General features: G+C 41.4%; 1 protein-coding gene across 3 annotated transcripts in view; it reads right to left on the minus strand.

The window, feature by feature from the left end:
- The window catches only part of MORC1 (MORC family CW-type zinc finger 1), a 94,139-nt gene that overhangs the window by 7,245 nt on the left and 64,191 nt on the right, over positions 1-22,703 (minus strand). For all 3 annotated transcript variants that reach the window (XM_045006326.1, XM_045006344.1, XM_045006335.1), the window contains 5 exons: positions 14,627-14,702; positions 14,149-14,260; positions 10,118-10,261; positions 6,884-6,974; positions 4,825-4,875 (listed from right to left, as the gene is read on the minus strand). In XM_045006326.1, the coding sequence (XP_044862261.1) occupies positions 4,825-4,875; positions 6,884-6,974; positions 10,118-10,261; positions 14,149-14,260; positions 14,627-14,702 (474 nt within the window). The remainder of the gene's footprint in view (positions 1-4,824; positions 4,876-6,883; positions 6,975-10,117; positions 10,262-14,148; positions 14,261-14,626; positions 14,703-22,703) is intronic.

Here is a 22,703-nt window from a genome sequence, read left to right on the forward strand (position 1 = left end):
TTGACACAAAGGGAAGCTTCCTGTTCTACCAATAAACCCTAAACTTTCAATGTCCCTAGATGCATCCCCCTACCTATTGTGTAGGCTTCGGTAACTATAGTCCGGGTTAGTGGAGGATGGGCAAAAGGAGCACCCTTGCACACACTGCTCTGATGTGCCTACCATTCTAGGTACTCCAGGATCACCAGTGGCACTTGGACAAGCCTGTCCAATGGCTGAAGATGGGTGATAGATCAACTTCAACCATGATTTAAGAGGACGAAGGCACAAACTTGCTTGCTGGAGTGTGTAAGTGCAGGCAGCCACATAACTTAGTAACGTCAGGCATAAGCATGCCATAGCTGAAGGGTGAAACTGGAAGGACAGACACAGATGAAGAATTATTTGAAATTATTCATTTGGCAGAAAGCCCTGGAACTTGTAGAGTCTAGTAGGGCCACAGTGAACTTGATTCTTTGCATTAGAATTAATAGTGATTTTCCTTTGCTCAAAATCAGGCCCAGTCGATCAAAGAGACATAGTATGAACTGGATGTGATGGAGGACTTGTGCCTCAGACTTGTGCTTCGGACTTGCCTTTCAGTAACCAATCATCCAGGCAAGGGATGACGTGAATTCTGATTCTCCTGACAAGCGATCACTACTGCCTAAAGGAGCAGTGACTCATGAGAGAAGTCCCTGAAAAGGGGTGGGGCATGGGAGTGAGAAGGGGGAATTGGATAGCATGACTCCATCTCACAGTGCTTAGGACCATTTGCCTGTGGTTGTTGTTTCCTAAGCACCGTAGAAGCAGGACAGTCTGTCCCCAAATGGCAGGGAATTGGTCTGGAAGTTGACAACTGGTAAGTTGCCCTTGGTAGGAGAGTCTAAATGACCGATAGAGGATGAGAGAGTTGGTTCAAGTTAGAACTGGAAAGCCTTCGCCTGTGCAAATCGTGTCACTTTCTGGAGAAGTCGTGCTGTCTAGCAAGGTAAGCCAACTCCTGAAATACAGCTGGGAATATTTATGATATTGCTGCTGCTGACCTCCATAATGAGTCCTCTCAATCACTGGGTTATAAACCCACAATGAAAGTAGCTCAACAAGTCCTTAAATGAATGTAGCATCTCATCAGTCTTTTCCGAAAACAGAAACTGGCCATCAAAAGGTAGGTCCTCTGCGCCTTGCTGGACCTCCAGAGGTATGTCAGAGTTCTGTAACAAAGCTCTTCTCATTGTTACAGCAGAGGACATAATCTTGGAGTAGGCGTCCGCTACATGCCATGCTCACTGCAGCAACATCTTTGACAACAGACAACCTTCCACAATGAGGGCCTTAAAAACTCTTCCCTGGAGGATTCTGGCAATTTGTCTCTAAATTTGGACGCAGCCTTCCAATTTACAAGTTTATATTTTGATAACAGTGCCTGAAGATTAGCAATGCACATTTGTAAAGACAAGGTTGAATGCTGGATATTAATAGAAGCACTCAAAACTCTGCATAGGGACATAATGCCATTTCCCAAAAGTACTTCATTTATAGGTAGAGCTACTCTCCCTGAAACTGATGACCAGAGAATGTGCACCAACTTATGGGTATTCTCCTGAATGAACTCGGCCTGAATGCCAAGACTGTAGCTATTCCCCTAAGGAGATCTTGATCAGACACAGTCTTTAGGCACAGAAGATGAATCTGGCATAGTGCAATCGTCTGGTAAGGAAGATGAAGAAGGAAGTAGGCCCAAAGTGACCCCGTTTACTCCTGCAACAAAGGCTTAGTCTGTTCCAGCTCAGAAGAAGCAACCTCAGTATGAGTCTCCAGCCTAGTTGGTTCAGGAAGTGAGACAGCAGGTGGGTTTGGCAACATTCTCTGGAATGAGAAGAGGATCGAACCCTGAAGATTGAGGGACATCCCAAGGGTTCCATGAAGGCCACTGAGGGAAGTAATATGGCACTGGTGGCCAGCAGGAACCAAGCCAAAAACTGCCATCTCTACTGCGAAAACAGTACTGATCTCAGTGCTGACGGGGATCTCCTGGTGCTCTCAAAACTTTTGAAATTGGTGTCTGGACAGAAAAAGAGAAGCAGAAGATGTCTCTGAACTCAAATGTGAGGAACATTCCAAATAGTCTGAAGGGAACGGAGGAGCCATCCTGGTGAAGCCATCACATGCTCTGACTTGTCTGAAGCCCAGTACATGGGCCACCTTGGTACCAATGAAGGCACAGAAGCCAGAGCCTGGAAAACTGGTGGTGTCATTGAGGCAACACTAACACCCAGTACTGAAAAGAATATCAGTATTGAAGTAGAGGCCAGTACCGAATATGTAGCTCTTGCCTGTACAAAATGAAATGGTCTCTAGAGCCAAAAATGGAACTGATACTGACAATGGATCTCTCAGTGTTGCTATGGAAACTAATCTTGTCTTTGCAGTCTGATTTTTAAACAGTGTTGGAGATGACCACACCAACAACTTGTATTCTGATACAGTCAAATCTGATAGTCCCAGGACTGCAGAAGACACCACACAGCTGAGGACTCCTGTATCACAGGTGAGTCTAGCACAGAGAGGCAAAGTAAATCTGAGACTGTGGGATTGATAGGGTCAGTGCTGAGACTGGTGTTGTCAGTACCGGACTCAACAGCTGCACCATGGACCGTAGTGAAGTCTATGGTACAGTGCTAGAATGACATCGTCTTGATACTGGAGAGCGGGAAGACAGCCCAGCTCTATTCTGAATACTTGAAGAATCCTGCTGTTGCCCAACACTCCTCTTAGAAGAGGAGGTAGAATCTCCCTGAGCCTTGGAATGACTACTGTTGGTTTTCTGAGCCTTCTTTCTTGGGGTGGACAAGAAGGAAAACAATCTCTTCCTTCCCATTGGAGAAGAATCAGAGTCTTGCGGTGGCATCAAAGCCTGCTGAGGGGTCAGGCAATCTGAGGAGGATCCCAACACCAAAGTGGGCCTCATGGCTTGCTCCACAGGGTGCTGGGCCAAGCATAAATCTCTAGTCACCAGTATCCTCTTTTTGAAGGACCTGCAAATGGAGTACTTTCTCTTCAATATGCCCTTCTCAGGCACAATAAGCACTGAGCATGTAAATTACTCTTGAGGATAGCTACTCTACATGAGAGATAGTGCTTGAAACCTAGCAAAGGTTTTGCACCAGGTAAAATCCAACTATTACACTAAGTAATCTAACACTAAGGGTACTACTACTAACTATATACAAAATACCGAGAGTAAACTCTCTGAGAGAACAACAGAAGTGTGAGGTAAGATACAGTAACTCCTCGCTTAATGTTGTAGTTACGTTCCTGAAAAATGTGACTTTAAGCAAAACGATGTTAAGCAAATCCAATTTCCCCATTAGAATTCATGTAAATGGAGTGGGGGGGCAGGGAGCTAGGTTCCAGGGATTTTTTTTTTCACCAGACAAAAAACTATACTCTCTCTCTCTCTATATATATATATACACACACACACACCACACACACACACACACAGTATAAACAAACAAGTTAATACTGTACACAGCAATGATGACTGTGAAGCTTGGTTGAGGTGGCGAAGTTAGAGGGTGGAAGAAAGTGGGATATTTCCCAGTGAATACCTTACCGCTAAATGATGAACTAGCATTTGGCTGAGCCCTCAAGGGTTAACACATTGTTGTTAATGTAGCCTCACACTCTACAAGGCAGCACAAATGGAGGGAGGGGAGACAGCATGGCAGACAGAGACACACACCCTGTGTGAGAGAGAGAGATGCATATTGCCCCTTTAAGTATGCTGACACCACTCTAAGTATACTGCCTTTTTAAGCAGATCAGGAAGTTGAGACAGCAGCTGTGGCCAGCAAGCTCCCTCCGTCCTGAGCCCTATCGTGTCCCCCCGCTCTATGGAGAAGAGGTAAGTGAGGGGCAGGAGCAGGGAGGAGGGGGACACCCTGACATTGGCACCCGTCTTCCACCATTGGCACCGACCCTCTCCCCTTGCACAGCAAACAGGAGGTTCCCAGGAGCAGCTCCAAGGCAGAGGACAGGAGCAACACATGGCAGTGGGGGGCGGGACAGCTGAACTGCCGGCAATTGATAGCCTGCTGGGCGGCTGCCACACAGGGAACTTAGGGGAGCAGGGAGCTGATGGGGGGGCTGCCAGTCCACCCTGGTTCAAGCCCCCACCAGCTAGCTGCAAAGGGCTGCTCTTCCTGCAAGCAGTGGACAAAGCAGGTGGCTGCCAAACAAACAAAGTTATAAGGGTGCATTGTGCCACTTTAAATGAGCATATTCTCTAATTGATCAGCAACGTAACAACGAAACAATGTTAACTGGGATAACTTTAAGTGAGGAGTTACTGTACCACACGGAACGCTCTGACTCAAACTGTGGGCGGTAAGAAATTACTGAGGAGGTTGGAGCAGTGCAGGCCTCAAGTAGCCCTGGCAGGGCGTGAGCACTGCCTTGACAGGTACTGCTAAGTGAATTTCTCTGGTTTCGGTGAGCTGGGCCTGCACACACCTGAGTGGAATACAGGTCTGCAACTACTCAAAGAAGAATAAGTGGGCTAAATTCTATGCTTCGTCATGCCAATAAGTACCTCTGACTGCAAGGGCATAACTGAAGGCAAAATATAAACCCCATTTTACTGACCTAAATTTAACCTTTTCTATGCACTGTATATCGTTGGAGGAGAATGCGTCTCTTGGGTATTATATGTACTGCTGTTAATTAATTCAATAATTAATATGAAAGAATGCTCTTTTCCTTGGAAACCAACACACAAAAAATTACTCTCTGATGTAACATCAGTTTAGAATACAAACGAATTACATAAAATAATTTTACCTGGCTGCAGCACAATGTTGGCTTCTTTAGTTGTTCTGAAGGCCCCTGTGGCTATTTTTATAAATAAAGCAGAATTAATATTTATAGTGAGGATATTAAGCTTATGCATGAGCTTAGCAGGAGTGAAGAAACATTTGTATAATAATAAGCAGCTAAACAGAAGCAAATACAGAAACGAGGAAAAAGGAGGGCAAGGATCAAAGTCAGTCAGCCAGCCAGCTCAGGAGGACCTGGGAGAAGAGAAATGCAGGTTTCTAAGAATCATTGCAAGAGCTCCAAAGAGGCAAAGCAAATCTTTAGTGCCCACTGGAGGATAGTGAAACTTTCCCCACAACTGAGTTATTCACCTACATCTTTAAGGTAAGGTTGAGGTGTAAAAACCTCTAAAAGGTGCAGAAAACAGTGATGGGATGAGTCACGCAAACCTGACGAACCTTCCATCCTCTAGTACTAAGAAGATAAGTCTTTATCACTTGATCAAAGGAAAATTCCTCTAGCCAGCTATAATAATAGGTCTTCTTATCTTCTCTATGGTCTAATTGCTGGAGAGCAACATCACACGTCGTACTGCAGAGTTCCTTTGTGTCAAATGTTAGAAAATTCTACCTACATGTAAATGGACTTAACATAACCAACTGCTGACTTTTCTCCCAATACGTTGTCCCTAGTAGTGGGCACATCTGGCTGGCAATGCCAAGAAACTTTACCAATATGCAGGAGGCATTTCTCAGAAACTTTTTGTATTTATTTTTAAAGTTCAATTTGGTTGTCGAGGCAAGCGATCCAAACACTGAATTCAAGGGCTATTTGATCCTTGACTGTCATTTTAAAGCTGTACCTGTTCTCTCTGATAAATTTCCTATTGTCATACAAAGTAACTTCAGAAACACATAGATGACAAATTGACTATGGGAGGAGGGCAATAATTCATCTTATGGAAACCAGTCTGGACAGAACATTGCAACCTTAGGGTCTGATTCTACCTAAGAGTTACTCCCTGTTCACGAATTTTATTCCACGCCTTAATCTCCCTTTGTTTTCAAAGGAACTAAGGGTGGGAGTAAAGGTACATTTTCCCTTCCTAAAAATAGAAGAAGCCAATGGTGTCTTTTACAGACCTAGTTTGTGGGACCAATATGCACTATCAAGCCAATTTTATTTAGACCTCAACAGGTCTGTCCCTGAGTCCACTGAAGTCAATGGGAGTTTTTTGCTGACTTCAGTGGATGCAGGACCTGGTCCCTAGCAGTATGTGCTGACCATTGGCTTAGGCACTGCTTCACAGAAAAACCAAAACAAATCCTGACCTGAAGAAGAGCTTTATGTAAGCTCAAAAGCTTGTGTCTCTCTTACCAACAGAAGTTGGTCCAGTAAAGGTATTACCTCACTCACCTTGTCTCTCTAACATCCTGGGAAAAACATGGATACAACAACACTGTATAAAACAAACCTTTCATATTTAAGAGGTTGTGCAAACCATTATTACCTATTACTTCAAACTGGAATATTTTTTCTCTGGAAACTAAAATTTATCTTCAAAACTGCTGTATAGGAAAAAAAACACCTAAAATACATTACACTAAGCTTGTAAGACTTTTCTAACTCCTGCAACTGTGTCCCAATTCTTAACACAGTTAAACAAGATACCTGGATGCATTAAAATCAGTGTATTTAAGACTCTTCTTTCCTGGTCCCCAGTTTTTAAATATTGTATGAGTAGCAACAGGAGGAGTGATTTTATGATGTGGACATCTGTTCACTGAAGAACACCTAATTTCACACAGTTCCATACAACAGCTGTCAGGTTATTTGAGATTATCATCAATCTGGGCAGATTCAAACAAGTGACTTTAGGAAAAAAAAAGGCTCCACACAGTGGTCACTATGAAAATTTACGAACACGTAGTCTTTAAGAAATCAGGATGTTCCCCCATCCTGGGATTCGGAAAGGCTATGTTCTTAGATACTGAGGTGCGGAACGCACGTGTGAACTTTTTAAACTGGAACCACTCTATTACCCATTAGAACACACACAGACTTAAACTACAAGTTCACATACCTTAAACATAGATACAAGATCCTCAGCAGACATGCAATTAAGCTGTTCTCTTGACAGTTTGCAATCTGGCAAAAAATACAGCAGGACTTCCCTAAAAAATGTCAACAAAATGTGCTATGTGTCAGTATCCAAGATTCCTTTAACCTCAAGTCTTGTACTGTGGAGACTAGGGGACGCAGTCAGAATGCTTCTTATTAAGACACCTACACCTCTCTTACTCTGGTACCATGGATTGGACTCTATGGAACAAAGCAAACTGTGCTTTAGATATGCCAGGAAAAAGCTTATAGCACTATAATGCCTCATACTCAGTACAAAACGTATTATTTGTAGAGAAATTAAAACTATACATCCAAAGACTGCTTGAAAATGTAACACACTTTATTTAGGCTAGTGGAAATTTTGCAAAGTTGGCAATTTTGATTTAAAATACAGTTTTTATGACCACCACCAAATTGGGAAAAATAATATCCTGTTTTTCAAATAGCTATATACAATAATAAACAATATTAATTTCTCTGGAAGCCACAATCCATTGTGGAATCCATTGTTTCTAAAATTAAGGAACTGGAACTGAGGCCTGGATATAATTTTTGGAAATTCTGCTGCAGTTCTCAATTCAGGTCTTCAGTACTATGCCAACAATGGGCTGGAATAGTATTTTACACTAAGAGATACCCTTTTAACCAAGGATGCCCAAAGATTTTAAAGAGGTGTCATCCCTATTTTTCAGAGAGAGACAGATTGAGGTAGAGAGAGGTTAAGTGTCTTTCATAATCACAGTGAATCAGTGGGAGAGGACAAGAACAGCACTAAGGTTCTGACTCCAGGCTCTGATCTAGTCCCTGGAAAGCCACAGAATAAAATCCCTCCCAGCCAATCCACTCAGCCCAAGGAAGTGGCATAGCAGTGTTCTCTGCCCTTGGGATAGTGTGACTTGCCCATACTAAGAATTAACCTTTCTGGAACCTGTGGCTTGGCTCCAAAGCCAATTCAGTCCACTGGCTGAATGGATAGTGGTTTCCCTTTACAAACACGGCGGTAAAGAAGGTAGCTGAAACAGGGAGAATGGAGGAGTGTGTGTGACAATGTTATTTGATAACTGTGTTATTTACATGGCTTAACCACAAGCCTAGTCATCTTTGTTTTGGAGCATTTGATTCTTGAATAGTTAAATATTTCCTATGCAGTTTTTGTTTCCTACGTTTTAAATTCTCCACTGTTAGCGCCAGCAACTGAACTATATGCAGGATCAAAGACAGAAGTCCAGCATTTATGACAGCTCCATTGTAAGCTCTTGTAAGATCCCATTTTATTCAGTCAATTACTATGCAACAAATGAGGAAGGGAAATGGGTTTCCTACAAGTTTCATTTTATCTGCAGAAAGCCTGGCCATAAAATCTGATGTTGACAGCATTTCAGAAGCCTATACAGATAATTACTTTTGATACAAACACATTAAGTCAACCACTTTCCTAAAGAACTAGGCTGAAAGGATGGCTTTAATGCATTTTTTTATTATTATTGGCAGAGCTGTCACCTGAAGAAATAGTTAGTACTTTGGGTGATTTTAGTGGACTTCTGGTCAATTTCTGCCACATGATAATTACAAGGCTGTTGTTTTATCCTTTTGATTTACTTCTAATCTACAACTTTACTAGATGGTTTAATGTATGAAGCTAAAATCTCACCTCGTTCTCCTGCAGCAGCTATTTGTCCACTAAATTTCTAACTTTAATTTGTTATGTTTCTGTATGCTTTGTATCCTTGGTTGAGAACCACTGGCATATGTATCTCTGGGGTACAGAGAGTTCTTCCAGTGGGTACATCAAGTCATCTTGATATTTGCCTAGTTTTACAACAGGCTACATAAAAAGTATTAGCGAAGTCAGTACAAACTAACATTTCACACAGACAAACTGAGAAAGTAAGCAATTTCTCACTAATAGTGTGCTGTGACACTGGTGTATTTTTATGTCTGATTCTGTAAGCAAATAGTTTTTAAGTGAGGTGAAACTTGGGTTACACAAGACAAATCAGACTCCTGGAATGGTTGAGAGCCACTGGCTTATGCGTACTTAACATCGTTCTTGTTAAGGTGGAATATATTTTAAGGTGTTTAGCTGTGTGCTTACACCCCCTCTCTTCTTGTACATAGTATTTCTTCTCCAAATAACAAAAGTAGCAACAACTAGCAATATCTCCTCTGAAGACTGTTAAAGTACATTCAACTGTTTTTGAATGTTTGTTCTACTTAGCTGGGAAAGATTCCTCACTCTCTCAAAGTGGGTTATATAATATGTGTACTCACAATCTTAAAGATACAGCTGACAACTGCTATTGAACAGATGCAAAAAGAAATAATTTCATAGTTTTGCTAATCCAAATCTCTGAAGTTTTTTCACATACACTACATTTTGCTAAGTGTTATGTAGACAATTGGCGTAATAATCCACTAAGATGGCCACTAAGATCCATCTCTTCAGCAGCAGGCATCTCATTTGGCCCCACTTGGCACCTTCACCTATGATCCAACCCACTATCCACAAGAAGGTACACAATCAGTCTTTCACTTCCTGGTGGCTTGGGAAATAGTCCATAGTCAGCCACGGGGACTATGGTCAGCAATGATTATCTCCCACGCCTTGCTTCGAAGGCAGATAAATGCAACTCTGTTAAATCTGGCATTACAGTGAGGTTGTGTGACGGGAAAAGAACCAACATCCTGGAAACTAGGATTACAGTTGCACAAATACCAAAAGCCAGGAACTCAACTGGTTAAAAGAGGAATATATTTCATTCTCAGTTAAATTCATGTTCTTGTTAAAAGCTTTGCTAGTACATGCTACATAGCATTTACTGAACTTGATTTTTCTAAATATACAAGCTGCATTGTGAAATAAAGTTAATGGACCAGATATTCAAAACTGAGCCTAACTTCTGCAAAAGTCTAATTATGTAGACCCCAATTTACGTATGTGCATCTGAGAAGAAACATGTAAGCTGGGCACACTGAAGTGCATTGCATTCACTTTTGAAGATCTGATCCAATTTTTGCAATATTTTTGGCAGTCTACAAAGCATTCCAATTCGATCTGGATTCCCTTCTGAACCTTTGAAATAGAGACTTAAATTATGGCACTGCTCAGTGAAGGCCAGATCAATAGCTGCAATTGCTCTGATGCAATGAAAGTATTAGAACTGTTCAAGGCATTAGCCACCGAAACACTCACCTTAAAAGAGAGGTTAATGTTTCTACGGTTTTCTTTCCAGACATACACTGGGAAGACTCTGCTGTGTGTGCCACAGCACCCGTCTCCTGCATTGCAACTTGGGCTTTTCCTTCAGCACATCCTTTTTGATCTTCAGCCAATGCACTAGATAGAAAGTAGACAAAAGAGCATTTTAAAGTATTACACCAAAAGAAGTCAGAGACATACTTTCTATCATCTTATTTATCAACCCCACTGAGTTCCTAGAGGGAGCAAGGAAGTAAAGTACAAATAAAAGAGACAACATGGAATCCTGATTTTCCAAAGGATTTAGGAAGAACATAAAATATGTTTAGTCACCTGAGGATTCTGGCCCAGCAGACTTGGAAATGTGCATTCTACACTACTCTAATCCTTAAGTGCAAACTCTTACAAATCGTGACTGATTCCTCTGATTTTAGGGAATGATGGATGGCTTGCTCTGGGCCATTCATCCAGGGGGGAGGTGTCTGCTTAACAGAAAAAAGCCTGCATTACAGGTTGTCGGAGCAGGAGTAAAGGATGACTGGCTAATTGGGCGTCCTTGATATACTTGCAGCAAAGCACTGAGGATCTGGTATGCACAAATGAAACTTTAATCAACAGGAAATTTTGCAAGCCAGAAATCAGTAATATCAAGTTGTGCTGCATTGACGATCCTTTTATATCTATGGGCATCAATAAGGTAACTCATAATTTTACACTTACTAGAAATATAGTCAAATTAAAGTTATGCACAGTTGTGAAGAGAACAGGAGTACTTGTGGCACCTTAGAGACTAACAAATTTATTTGAACATAAGCTTTCGTGGGCTACAGCCCACTTCATCAGATGCATGCAGTGGAAAATATGGTAGGAAGATATAGATATATATATATATATACACACACACACAGAACATGAAACAATGGGTGTTACCATACATACTCTAACGAGAGTGATCAGTTCAGGTGAGTTATTACCAGCAGGAGAGAAAAAACACTTTTTGTACTGGTAATCAAAATGGCCCATTTGCAGCAGTTGACAAGAAGGTGTAATCCAGTGACCAGGGAGATTGAAGTGTTCTCCGACTAGTTTTTGAATGTTATAATTCTTGACATCTGAAAGTAAACTATTTCCCCATGTTTATTCCCACCCCGCTACTGTTTCTCACACTTTCTTGTCAACTGCTGCAAATGGACCATTTTGATTACCACTACAAAAAGTTTTTTTTCCTTTCCTGCTTGTAATAGCTCACCTTAACTAATCACTCTCATTACAGTGTGTATGGTAACACCCATTGTTTCATGTTCTCTGTGTGTGTGTGTATATATATCTTCCTACTGTATTTTCCACTGCATGCATCCGATGAAGTGGGCTGTAGCTCATGAAAGCTTATGCTCAAATACATTTGTTAGTCTCTAAGGTGCCACAAGTGCTCCTGTTCTTTTTGCGGATACAGACTAACACGTCTGCTACTCTGAAACAGTTGTGAAGCTTACTAAAGAGCAAGTATTAAGCACAGAGCTGGAGTTGACTAGCCCCTAGTACTATTAAACTGGCATTGCAGATTCAAAAGTATCAACAAAATAGCTGAATAGCTAAATTTGTGTAGCAGCAGCAACAGAGTGGGCAACAGATAATAATTTGCTGAATAATTAACACACACGACATATTTTGGCCTTTTTTCTTTATTTGTATCTATCAAGATATTTTATTGCTTTCAGTACAATATAGGCTGAGTAGATTATATCAACATCATATAGTTTACTTGTATTTGAGAAAAGATATTAAAAATGGAGTCTGCTTTATATGTCATTCAGAGTGCTTCCTCTGGTTGAGATTTCAAGACAAATATACCAGGAAATTCCCACAAGTCCGCAACATGTCATCAAGCATAGAAATTAACCCAGCTGTAAAAGATACAACATAGGCAAAGGGCTGAGTTCATTATTGTGGAAAAAATATTTACGTTTACCATCTCAACCTGATATAGCATTATTTTAAAGTTGGCATTTAGGCTACTCAGATTTATTTCTGTCTACTTTGCAGTGAGCTTACCTAATTGTGTTAGGTGACTTCTGTTTTGAACAGAAAAACTTTGTAGCTCTTTCATCCACTCACCCAGTGAAGTTAAGGATGATGGCAAAAGCCCCACTGGATTTGGTCATCCTGACTATGGGCCCCATCTTGCCACGTGGGAAAGTCAATGGGAGCAGAGGCTGCTCATCACCTGACAGGAGGTGCTCAACTCCTTGCAAAGTTATGCCTTTATATGTATGCATGTGTCCTAGGGTCTCACCCCCACTTTGAGCTTGTGGGTTCAAAGATGGGGACCCGCAGGTATTCTCCCCCCACCCTAACCTTTAGGGTAGGTTTCCTTCTCGCTGCCACCACTCGATTATTTCGGTGAATCGAGACACCCCTCTGTTCCCCCCTCCTCCTTCCAGAGACTTTCCTGGGGAAGCACAGATCAAATCACAGAGGGAGAAAGATTCCTTTCACTTCCCTCTCCCTTCCCTGCTTTCTCTGCTTGGAGACAACCCTTGTCTCCACAGAGTGGCGCCTAGCTTCCTTCCCCTGAATCCACAGGTAAGGAACTTAACCAAGTCCTGAACTTAAAAAGAGTTTATTAAAAGAATAAAGAAAAAAGGAAAAAAAATACACAATCTCTATGAATCCAAGATAGACATTCATAGGGTCTAATCTTATTAATCCCTGGAGAAATTTCTCCCTTTTCCTCAGTACAAACAATACAGGCAAAATTACGAATAATCAATACAAACACACAGAATTGCAGACACAGGATTCTTATATGAAATTACCCCGTACTTCTAATACTCACTAGCTTGAATAGAAGAAATTAGTTCAGAAAGATGAGCAGGCTTGATTAAGCGTCTGGACTGGTGTACTTCCAGACGGCTAAGAACACAGAACAAAGAACACAGAGACCCAAGTTCCCGCTCTCTGGGATTTTCAATTTCTCTTCCCTGATTGGTCCTTTGGTCAGGTGTTTCACCAGGTCTGTGTTAACCCTTTACAGGTAGAACTTAACCCTTAACTAACTACTTATGACAGCATGTTTGAATGAAAATCTAGTTACATGTAGGATCACAATTAGGTATCGTACTGTAGCTGCATACGGTATTATTGGGTCTCATTTCACACAAAAGAATATACCGGTTGTTGAAGATAATTTAACTTGATTAGGGAATCTGAAGTCTTGGAAGAAAACTTGGCTTTTATATATAGAGTGAACACCTGACAGCAGGTTATTTTTTAGCCCTTTCCACTTGGTTGTAGTGTGCTGTGTTTTTAAGCCTCTGCCTTTCTCTTGAAAAGAATGGGAGCTGTATGTGCAACAGGAATGCAGGATTTGGCCTAGAGCTTTTATTACTAGAAATTTTATCAAATCAAGTTATTAGGAAACAAAAGGAATTTTGAAGCAGCATAATGTGGATATAGTTTATTTCAGAAGACACTGATTTAGAGCAAAAAAGTTAAGAGCAAGTAAAATACAATTATGCATTAGCAACTTTTCAAAATTAAACAGAATTACCACTTTACTTTAAATAAGAGCTAAAGAACAATTTAAGTAACTATTAGGGAGCAATCCTTATTTTCAGCCTAATTTTACATTTATGTAACTCCACTGACTGCAAAAATGTTAGTGCCAATTTACACTGATGACTAGACTAGGCCTTAAGTCTGACAGTGTCTCTTTTGAAATTAACAGTTTTTAGCGGTGATAAGTAAGGTCAGTAAAAATGTGTTTAATATCTATATACTGCAAAAGCCACTACAAATGTAGTATAAATGGAAGACATAAAATGCTAAAACATTCTTAACTGCACACTGAAGCTGGTAGTTACCGCTCTAACTTGTGAGATCATTACTGTATTCCTAACTCAGTATTTTGTATAGCATATTCAGTGTTTGCAATACATTGCAATATTTGGTATCATTAGCTATAACACCATTACAAAACATTTTGGAACAGCCCCTTTGCATTTTGATAATATTAATATTCTCACCTTTCCAATTTTGAAGAAGGCAAATTATTTCCCTTTATTTTTGTAGCATCCTTCTGATCAAAACAAATATACCTTTGTAAGTCACGCTGTTTCTGTTTTCCTCCAAATGAACCTAAACATTTAGCAAAACACATTAGATGAAAAAAAAATTGTTGACTTTAGAAACCACTTTGAAGTAATTTCTTTAAAGAATGCTTTAACACTAGCTTATGTTGAAAAAGGAAGTTATCATTTTAAAGATAGTCATTTAGAATTGTCCCTTGAAACTGAAATCTGTCCTCCAAAAGAATATTCAGTTTCCTGGCCTAAGCACACAAAGATTTTGCTTCCAATTAACTATTTCCCAATAGTCATATGATAGTGAGATTAGTGTCAGTTGCAAGTCCCTCTTGTGTATATTGTTATTTTGTTTTAAATATTCACAGCAATTCTGTAACCATAGTCTAGATTGAAAGTACAAAACACTTTTTGATTTTACCTTTGTTCAACCAAAGAAATTCTTTACTTTCCCCACCCTTAGACAAATCTTCAGTCTCATCCTCAGACGCCATTACCTAAAACGCATAAAATTTAGTTTATCTTTCGATATCTTAAGAAACTGTCTTCTCCTAAAAAGCCATGGATCTACATAGCAAAGTTAAATCCCAATATAATACATGTTAATTGGAGGTTAACTCCAGGTTAAATTCAATTTGGGTTTGATTTTGAACTTGCTTCCACAGGCATAAGTCAGAAGTGACCCCATCAAATTGATCGAATCATACTGGCAGAATCAGGCCTTACACGTTTCCTTGATATTTGTCTTCTCAGCTCAATGTTGTACTTGTGCAGTTTTACAGATCAACTCTCCATTGTTTTTAACCAGATGTAAATAAACGGGGAAAATGTGGGCATACAACACGTGTTTTGCAGATCTGGTGAAAAAGATTATGCTGCTTAGCAAGCAGTTTGATATTTTTAAAATGTTCTAAATATGGCCTTATTCTGGCCCTTATTCAGGAAAGTAAACTCATGAGCAGTCCCACTGAATACAGTGGATCTACCTCTATGCTTTGTTAGGCACGGGCTTATGAAAGTTTCATAGCAGCAACATATGAAAGGAACTCTGTAGTGGACTAAAGATAGGAAGCTGAAAATGAGTTATCGTATGATCTGATTAGCTTTCTCATGTTATAAAAAAGAGAAAAAAGTCTAAAGTATTCTGATTGCCAGTTTGAAGCCCACCATAGTGGTGATTTTCTGTTAGCCTTGTGTGACTATTTCAGGATAGTGGCCTTTCATGTAATCCGCTGTTCTTTCACTCAGATTTTTGTTCAGCGTGACATGGCTTGCAGGGAAGGGAGGGATCTTTTCAGTGCTATGCAGCGTTTCATCCATTGCCCCATTTGCTTTGACTGTGCAAACTAAGCCCGCTGGACTCTAACCTTGGTAGAAAATGAGAGGCCACTGTCTGAGAACAGATTTGGCACAGTCCCCTTCAACGCTGTAAGAAATCGGTCTCACAAACAAAGCAGTATTTGCTTTCTTCCTGGTGTCCCCTAGGATGCTTTGCCCTGAGAGGGCAGGGAGGAGACAACAGGGAGGCACTGCCATTGTAAAACAGGGGACCAAAGCCTTGGTGCGCCAATGGCTCCTAGAGAAAAAGTAGTGGTGGAGATGCAGAGGAAGAGCTCACTGCTGCCTGGAAAAGAGAGATAAAGGGCTAAAAATAAAGAGGGAGGGAAATTAGCTGCCAACTCATTTTGCCATTGTAAGCAGAACTTCTAGCAGGAGGAAGCATAGTTAATGTGCTCAGCTGAGACTCTGGATGTCTGGATTGAACCCTGAGCTGACGCATCTTCACCTGGTCATTTAACTTGTGCCTCAGTTCCTCACATGGAAAAGGAATAACATTTCCTTCTTCTACCCTTTGTCTGTCTTGTCCAGTTAGACTGTAAACTCTTCAGGGCAGGGGCTGCGTATGTACATGTGTAGTCCCTAACACAATAGGTCTCTGGGATAGTGCATTAATGTGATTAATACAATTAGTTAATGGGGGCACAATCTTTCCTCATAGTGACCTAGCAACAGCACTAAGCTACCTCCAGTATCCTCAAAGACAAGGCACAGCACGTCTCTCACAGATTACTGTAGGCCTTAGTGTCCAGAAACGGTAGCATTAGCAGCTAATCACAGGTTTGTCTACATTGGGGGGTTTAACCGCAGTTACACAAGCTAGTTTGGAGAGAAAATGCCTGAGCTCACAAGAAAGGATTAATTAGAGTGCAGCAACCCCTCGTTAGCCGTGAATTGTGTAATACTCTTTCAAAATACATTGCTAAGCTTTATAAGCCTGTGGAACTGTGCCTTATGCATGGCAGCACGCATCTGCATTACAATGGCCCCAACAGTGGATCTCCTTACACTGAACTGGTTTGCTATGGACTGGTAGCATTGCAGAGTGGCCCGTTTTCCCAAGGGTGATTGCGACCCGCTTGTCCATGTGTGGGGGACACTGCAGGTTGGTATGCTGCTGCTGCTGCTAGTTCAGCACAGATCTCAGAAAAAGTCACCCTTTGCCATCCTGAAATTCTCTCACCACTGCTGGTCATCTCAAGTCTGCCTAGTGATCCTATCCCACCAATCCACACTGGTTTTCTAAGCCTAGAAACAGCACTGTAATGTGTGACGCTGCTCCAAGAACAGCTCCTGTAGTAGCAGTTGCTTGGTATCAAGCTCGTCCTTGTCTTCCTTCCTCCCCCACTGCTGAAGCTGCTGCTGTCACATCTTGTGCTTGGTGGTGCATCAGGCACAGTCCAAAACGCAAAGCTGCCTGACTTTGAGAACTGAAATACAGCCCAAGTAGCCTCTGCATCTTTGCGGTTGTCAGCACAGCAGCATGGAACGCAGTTAAGTATATGCTGGCTGATAGCAATGTCAAAATGGTGCTAGCCCAGCCAGACGGAGAGGAAGCATTGGACAGAGAGAGAGAGAGGAATCATAGGATTTTTAAAAAAAACTTTGACTCCAAGTCCCAGAATTCCATTGGCTTCCTCTACTCATCCCACAATGTACAGCGAGAGAAATCCCAGAAATGCTCACTGCTCAGAAGCGAAGCTAAGGACCATGGAATACCCTTTGAGAATGCCACACACATAGTATGCAGCAAGCCCCCACCCTGTGCATACAATGATGAGAACTGAAAGAGAGCACAGCTGCCCATGTGCCCACTATTAACTGCAGCTTGTGTACAGCGTATTAACTAACACAGAGCAACTAACTGTGGATTAATCCCCGGCTCATGGAGACAAGACCTATGTTTAACTTGGATTTCAGCTTTCCTAGTGGGAAAGTGAGTGAGGAAGACCATCACTGTATATAACTCACACCTTCGACATGAAAATTAGGCAATATTGCTTAGCACTTCGATAGCATTTAGAATCCAGAGATGTCACAATGCTTCATGAAGCTGGGTAAGCAGTAATCTCTCTGAGTCTCTCTTCCCCCATCTGTAAGACGGCTAAGTGACTTGTTCGAGGTAATGCGGTCAAATCAGTGGCAGGTAATCAAGCATAAAATCTCCTCTGCTGACTCAGAGGCCAGTTAACTATGTGCCTTGGCTGCTACCACATCTGTGATATAGTTTCTTTTGTTCACAAGTTTGTTCACTGTTTGAATGGAGAAAGAATACTAAAAAAATGCCCCATAAATAACGAGTTGGCATATTACTATGTTTTCAGAGATGGCAATAATGAAAAAGGTATTCAGCCAAGAAAGAACTAAACAGTTAAAGCTAATGACAATCCTAATAGATTGTCCCTCAGCAATTACTTCTGCTGATCTCCACATTTGGAAGCAAGCTCCCCAGAGCAGCAAGTCTGAGCCATCTAAAACCATGAAAGCTCTGGCTGCATGCATGTCCCCTTGCAGATGTCTCCTCTTGCATGGAGATATAGTGCCCAGAGGAGGCATACATCAGCATTCACATTGCGCTCCCTGACAGTACCCAGCTTGGGCTGGGGAAGGAATGATCCAACCAGCAGACCAAATTCAGCAATGAATCCTGGTCACAAGCCACCTGAAGCATGTAGTGCATATTCTAAGAAGAAGAACTGCCCAGAGTACTGGGGAGATATTTCCTACTCCATCATGTAGATACTCCATTACTTAAAGTAATACTCCAAATTTTAACATCTCTAACAGTATATAAAACTACCTAGATTCCTCACAGTGTATGAAACCTTTCATACTCTTGTCAGCAGCCACCCCTCCCAGGTATTTAACTGGTTTCATTTTGTTGATATTTGCACCTCCAAATCAGTCCTCTCCAACTCCATCACTATTTTATCCCCCATCTGTTTCAATTTCTCATAACCCTCATGAATGGCCAACTCAGGAACTATTTCAGATACAAGATCTCCACCTCATTTCTGCTGGTTCCATCTGATCCACTGCTTGTTTAGGTCAAATGTACAATGTTCTTTATTCTGTCCTGCCATTTTTTCATCATAATTTATGTCATATACAGTGTACTACTGATGGAGCTGCCAAGTTTTATTACCTATTAAAAAGCACCCGGATAATTTCACATCATTCCTAGACATTAAGCCTCATAAACCAAGTTTTAGCCTGGAGCGAGGTTTTACAGCCATTACAAATGCTAAAAAACAGGGATTTATAATGGAACAGATGGCAGGGCTTTATTTATAGTGAGAGTAGTGAGCATTGTTTTGACAACAGTAGAAGCTGAAATACAGAATGATAACTGCTTTTACACAGACACTGATTCTTCTCCATTCAGGTGCACCATCAGGTTTATCTGCACAGAAGCTAGCAAGGCTGACTTTTTGACAGGCCTGTGTACAGTACTTTAATACAGTCTGCAGTAAAGGCAAATTGATCATCAGCTACAAATAAATCAGGTTGTCAAAAGAAGTTAAACCAAGATTGAGACATTAGATGCAGATATAAGTGATGAGAAACCAAGTAATCTATTTGACTAGAATTATCATCACACTAAAGCATATAGGCATACTTAAAGCAAGTCTCTAATATATAGGAATGTTAAAAGGGAAGTCAAAAGAACAAAGAAAGTTGCCTTACCATAAATCAATACTGCTGTCCTGGTTCATATATCTAGGATGTTATGTGCAAAACAGCAAAATGCCAAGGAATTACATTTTATTAACAGAATTAGGATTTCAATTTAGTTTAGAGAAGCATTTACTATACTGCCTCTGTTAGGTGAGTTATATCTAATAACAGTTAATTAGCCCAGATCAAACAGATAAATGAAGACACAAGCAAAGGTGACAGCACCATTTTTGTCTACAAAACAAGTGATCTACAAAGATAGTTATTACTGGAGAATATACTGAGTATCTTAGAAGTGGGATATAACAGTTAAGGTCTGAGACTTTTGCCTCAGGCACGAAGAAAAGTGGTGAAGCTAATGGGCTACTGTGAAGGGATCTACTCTCCACAGGTGCCGCCTAGTGGTCAGTGAGGGTGTGACAATTGCTCTTCTATCTTGGCACCCCCTGTTGATAGCCTTTGGTGATCTGTCCTCTGCTATGGCTTGGCCCTCTGGCTGGGCCACAGGTTGTGTCCACCTGTTCCAGGGTGTGTCAAGATTCCAACAAAGAGCTAGTTCTTCTGCCCAGCAAGTGGCTTCAGGATTTACCTGGCCAAAGCCCCAGACATGGGACTCTCTGAGACATGAGGTCTTCCTAGTCCTGAGTCTCCAGCCCCATCAGGACATGGGTAAGGGAACCTGGGCCCACCCCCCCTCCACTAGGTTCCAATCCAGGGCCCAAAGGCAGGCAGCTGAACTCACTACCCTGAAGTGCCAGGTCTCCTAGATCACTTCCTACCAGCCTCTCCGCTCAAGAGGGAAATGCAAAAGCTTGCGAACAAAATAAATCAAACAAGTCTCCAACCTTGCAGATGTCCAGAGTCCTTTTCCCTCAGCAGATTGGACAGACCATCAATAGTCAGGGACCCCAGCAGGGCTCTTTTTGGAGAGTTTCAGAGTGTAGGTCTGCTCACATGCAAGCGAGCTACTCCGCTCTCCTTTTCAGCTCCTCCTCCAGCCTGTGCATGCACTGCAGGTTTAGCAGGGCAGAGCTGCCTGGGCCCAGAGTAGCTCCTTAACCCCTTCCACTTCAGTGTGGGGTCTGTACGCCCCATCACAGCTACCCATTCTATACCCATTTGGTACAGAAGATGGTATGAAGCATGATCATCAGATATTTCACGTCACCCAGGACATGGATACGGACATGTTTACCTGTACTTTGTAGGAGTCATCTACATTCATACACCAGAGCCATTTTGATGTACTTCATTTGGCAGATCAAGGGCCAGATCTGCAGTTGGTGTGAACTAGCACAGCTCCACTGACTTACAAGGCACTATCCCAGTTACACTAGCTAAGAGACTGAGCCAAGATATTTAGTGAGAATATGTTTTGCCAGGGCAACCTGGGTCTATATGGCAAGAGACGTAAGAATCTGCATACAGCCATTGTCTCATTTTATGGCAAGCAAGGGAGGGGTTAAGATGAACTAAAGCAGGCCAATAACTGTCTGGTTTAATATAACAAAAGCTGCCAAGGCAGTAAAAGGCAATTAATTCCTAATTTAATTCTTGCAGCAACAGCATAACAGAAAAGCAATGATATATCTACGGAGAATAGGTATTTGTCTAACTTAATTAACCACCAGCAGCCTGAGATTAGAGTGCCAGCTGTGATCACACAAATATACTGGGAGCAAGTGATAAATGACAAACATGATGTTTCCTTAAAACAAATAAAAACTGGTATATGTGAACTAAGAAAAGCCTTCCAAGACCCGGCAGAATGACTGAGTAAAGGGGGTGCTCCATGCCAAGGGAGATGCAAACCTTAAGTGTGAAGCACTGTTTGAAGTGGAGAGTCACACCACCACTTAGCAGGGAAAAAACAGTAGCATTTGTCAAGAATGTTATAGGCATTTCTATGGTCACCAGCAATACAGTATTTAAGCACTGTTTGAAAACAGATGTAGGTTAGATTATACCTGACACTTGTGCTGCTGTAGAGTATAAGGCACACTGCCACTTTTTCTGTTTCCTGCACAAAGGTCGGACATAGTAATAGTTCTTCTAGCTGAGGGAATACTGGGACTATTCTCTCTTAGCACTTACTGTTTCAGCTCTCCTCAAAACCGAGAAGAGGAATAGCCATGTACACACTTCCCACTGCATGCCAAGAAGCTCAGACATGAACTAACTTCTGGATGAGATAGCATCTCAGAGCTCCCATGACTCCACACTGTCCCAGTCTGGGCCAGAAATGTAGCGATACAATCTGACTCGTAATCTGTGGATGGTAAAAGCAGTTGGTGCTGGGCCCTTGTTCCTAACCCACGTACTATGTCATTTCAGCAGTCATGTACCACTTTACTGTTTGATTCCAAAGGCAGTTCCATCCTTATCTTTAGGTAATCTATATTTGTACTACTACTACTACTAACTCAATCATATGTTAAACTTTCCCTGTTCTAGCGATCTCATCGACGGTATGAGTATGTGTAGGTGGTCTGGAGTAGGAAATGAAGTGACAGCTGGTCCAATCTAACCCCTGGTTTGATGTTGTTATAACAACTGCTTGGAAGGTAGAATGCAGATTAGTAAAACAGGAGCCAAACAGTTACACTTGATATAAGTAGCTACATGGTCCAAGTGACATCTGATCTGCCAATACTTCACTTGCAAGTGAAACTTGAGTTACTTTAGAAATAACAAGATCTGAAATGGTTTGAAAAGTATCTAGCAGAGTGAGAGATAAAGAACTATTCCATATGTGCACTCCAAACAATCCCAGTCTGTTTCGGTATTTTTTCCCCAGGTTCAGACTTTCATTTTTTGGCTGGTACTGTAAGTAAAAATGCCAGAATACCACAAGCAACGTGATTCACGTAACATTTATGACCAACTCTGAAAGAGTAAGTACCGGATGAGAGAGCCTACTCTCCTGACAAGAGTGGCTTGAACAAGTTCTGCCCAAGTCACAACTTTTATTTTTATTGTTTGTATGGTAGTAGCATAGGTCCTGTTTTAAAGATGGGAAAATTGATGTTAGGTAAATCACTTACAGTGTGTGCCTCAGTGAGTCAGTGGCACACCTAGGAACATAAACCAGATGTCCCAACTCCTACTTCTCATCTCTATTAGACCATGCTGCCTCCTAAAAAAAACACTATTTGCATGTTGCTAGACATTTCTATATAGGAAATGCACACTATACCTAGGACTTACAACTATTATAATTAATCTTGGTCATCACACTTGATCACAGAAATGTAGGGCTGGAAGGGACCTCACAAAGTCATCGAATCCAGCCCCTTGCACTGAGTCAGGACCAAGTTCGCAGGTGTGCCTTTAATATTGTCTCCTTGAGAAACTGCAGCTCTCCTGCTGCTTTCCCCTTACTTTATCTTTGCAATTTTGCTCTATGTGCATCTTGCTATCACCAGAATCCTAGAGTTATTGTTAAAATTAATATCAAACAACTATGCTATTTTTGATATTCT

This window comes from Mauremys mutica, chromosome 1, assembly GCF_020497125.1.
Source record: "Mauremys mutica isolate MM-2020 ecotype Southern chromosome 1, ASM2049712v1, whole genome shotgun sequence".
In the NCBI taxonomy this organism is placed as follows: Eukaryota; Metazoa; Chordata; order Testudines; family Geoemydidae; genus Mauremys; species Mauremys mutica.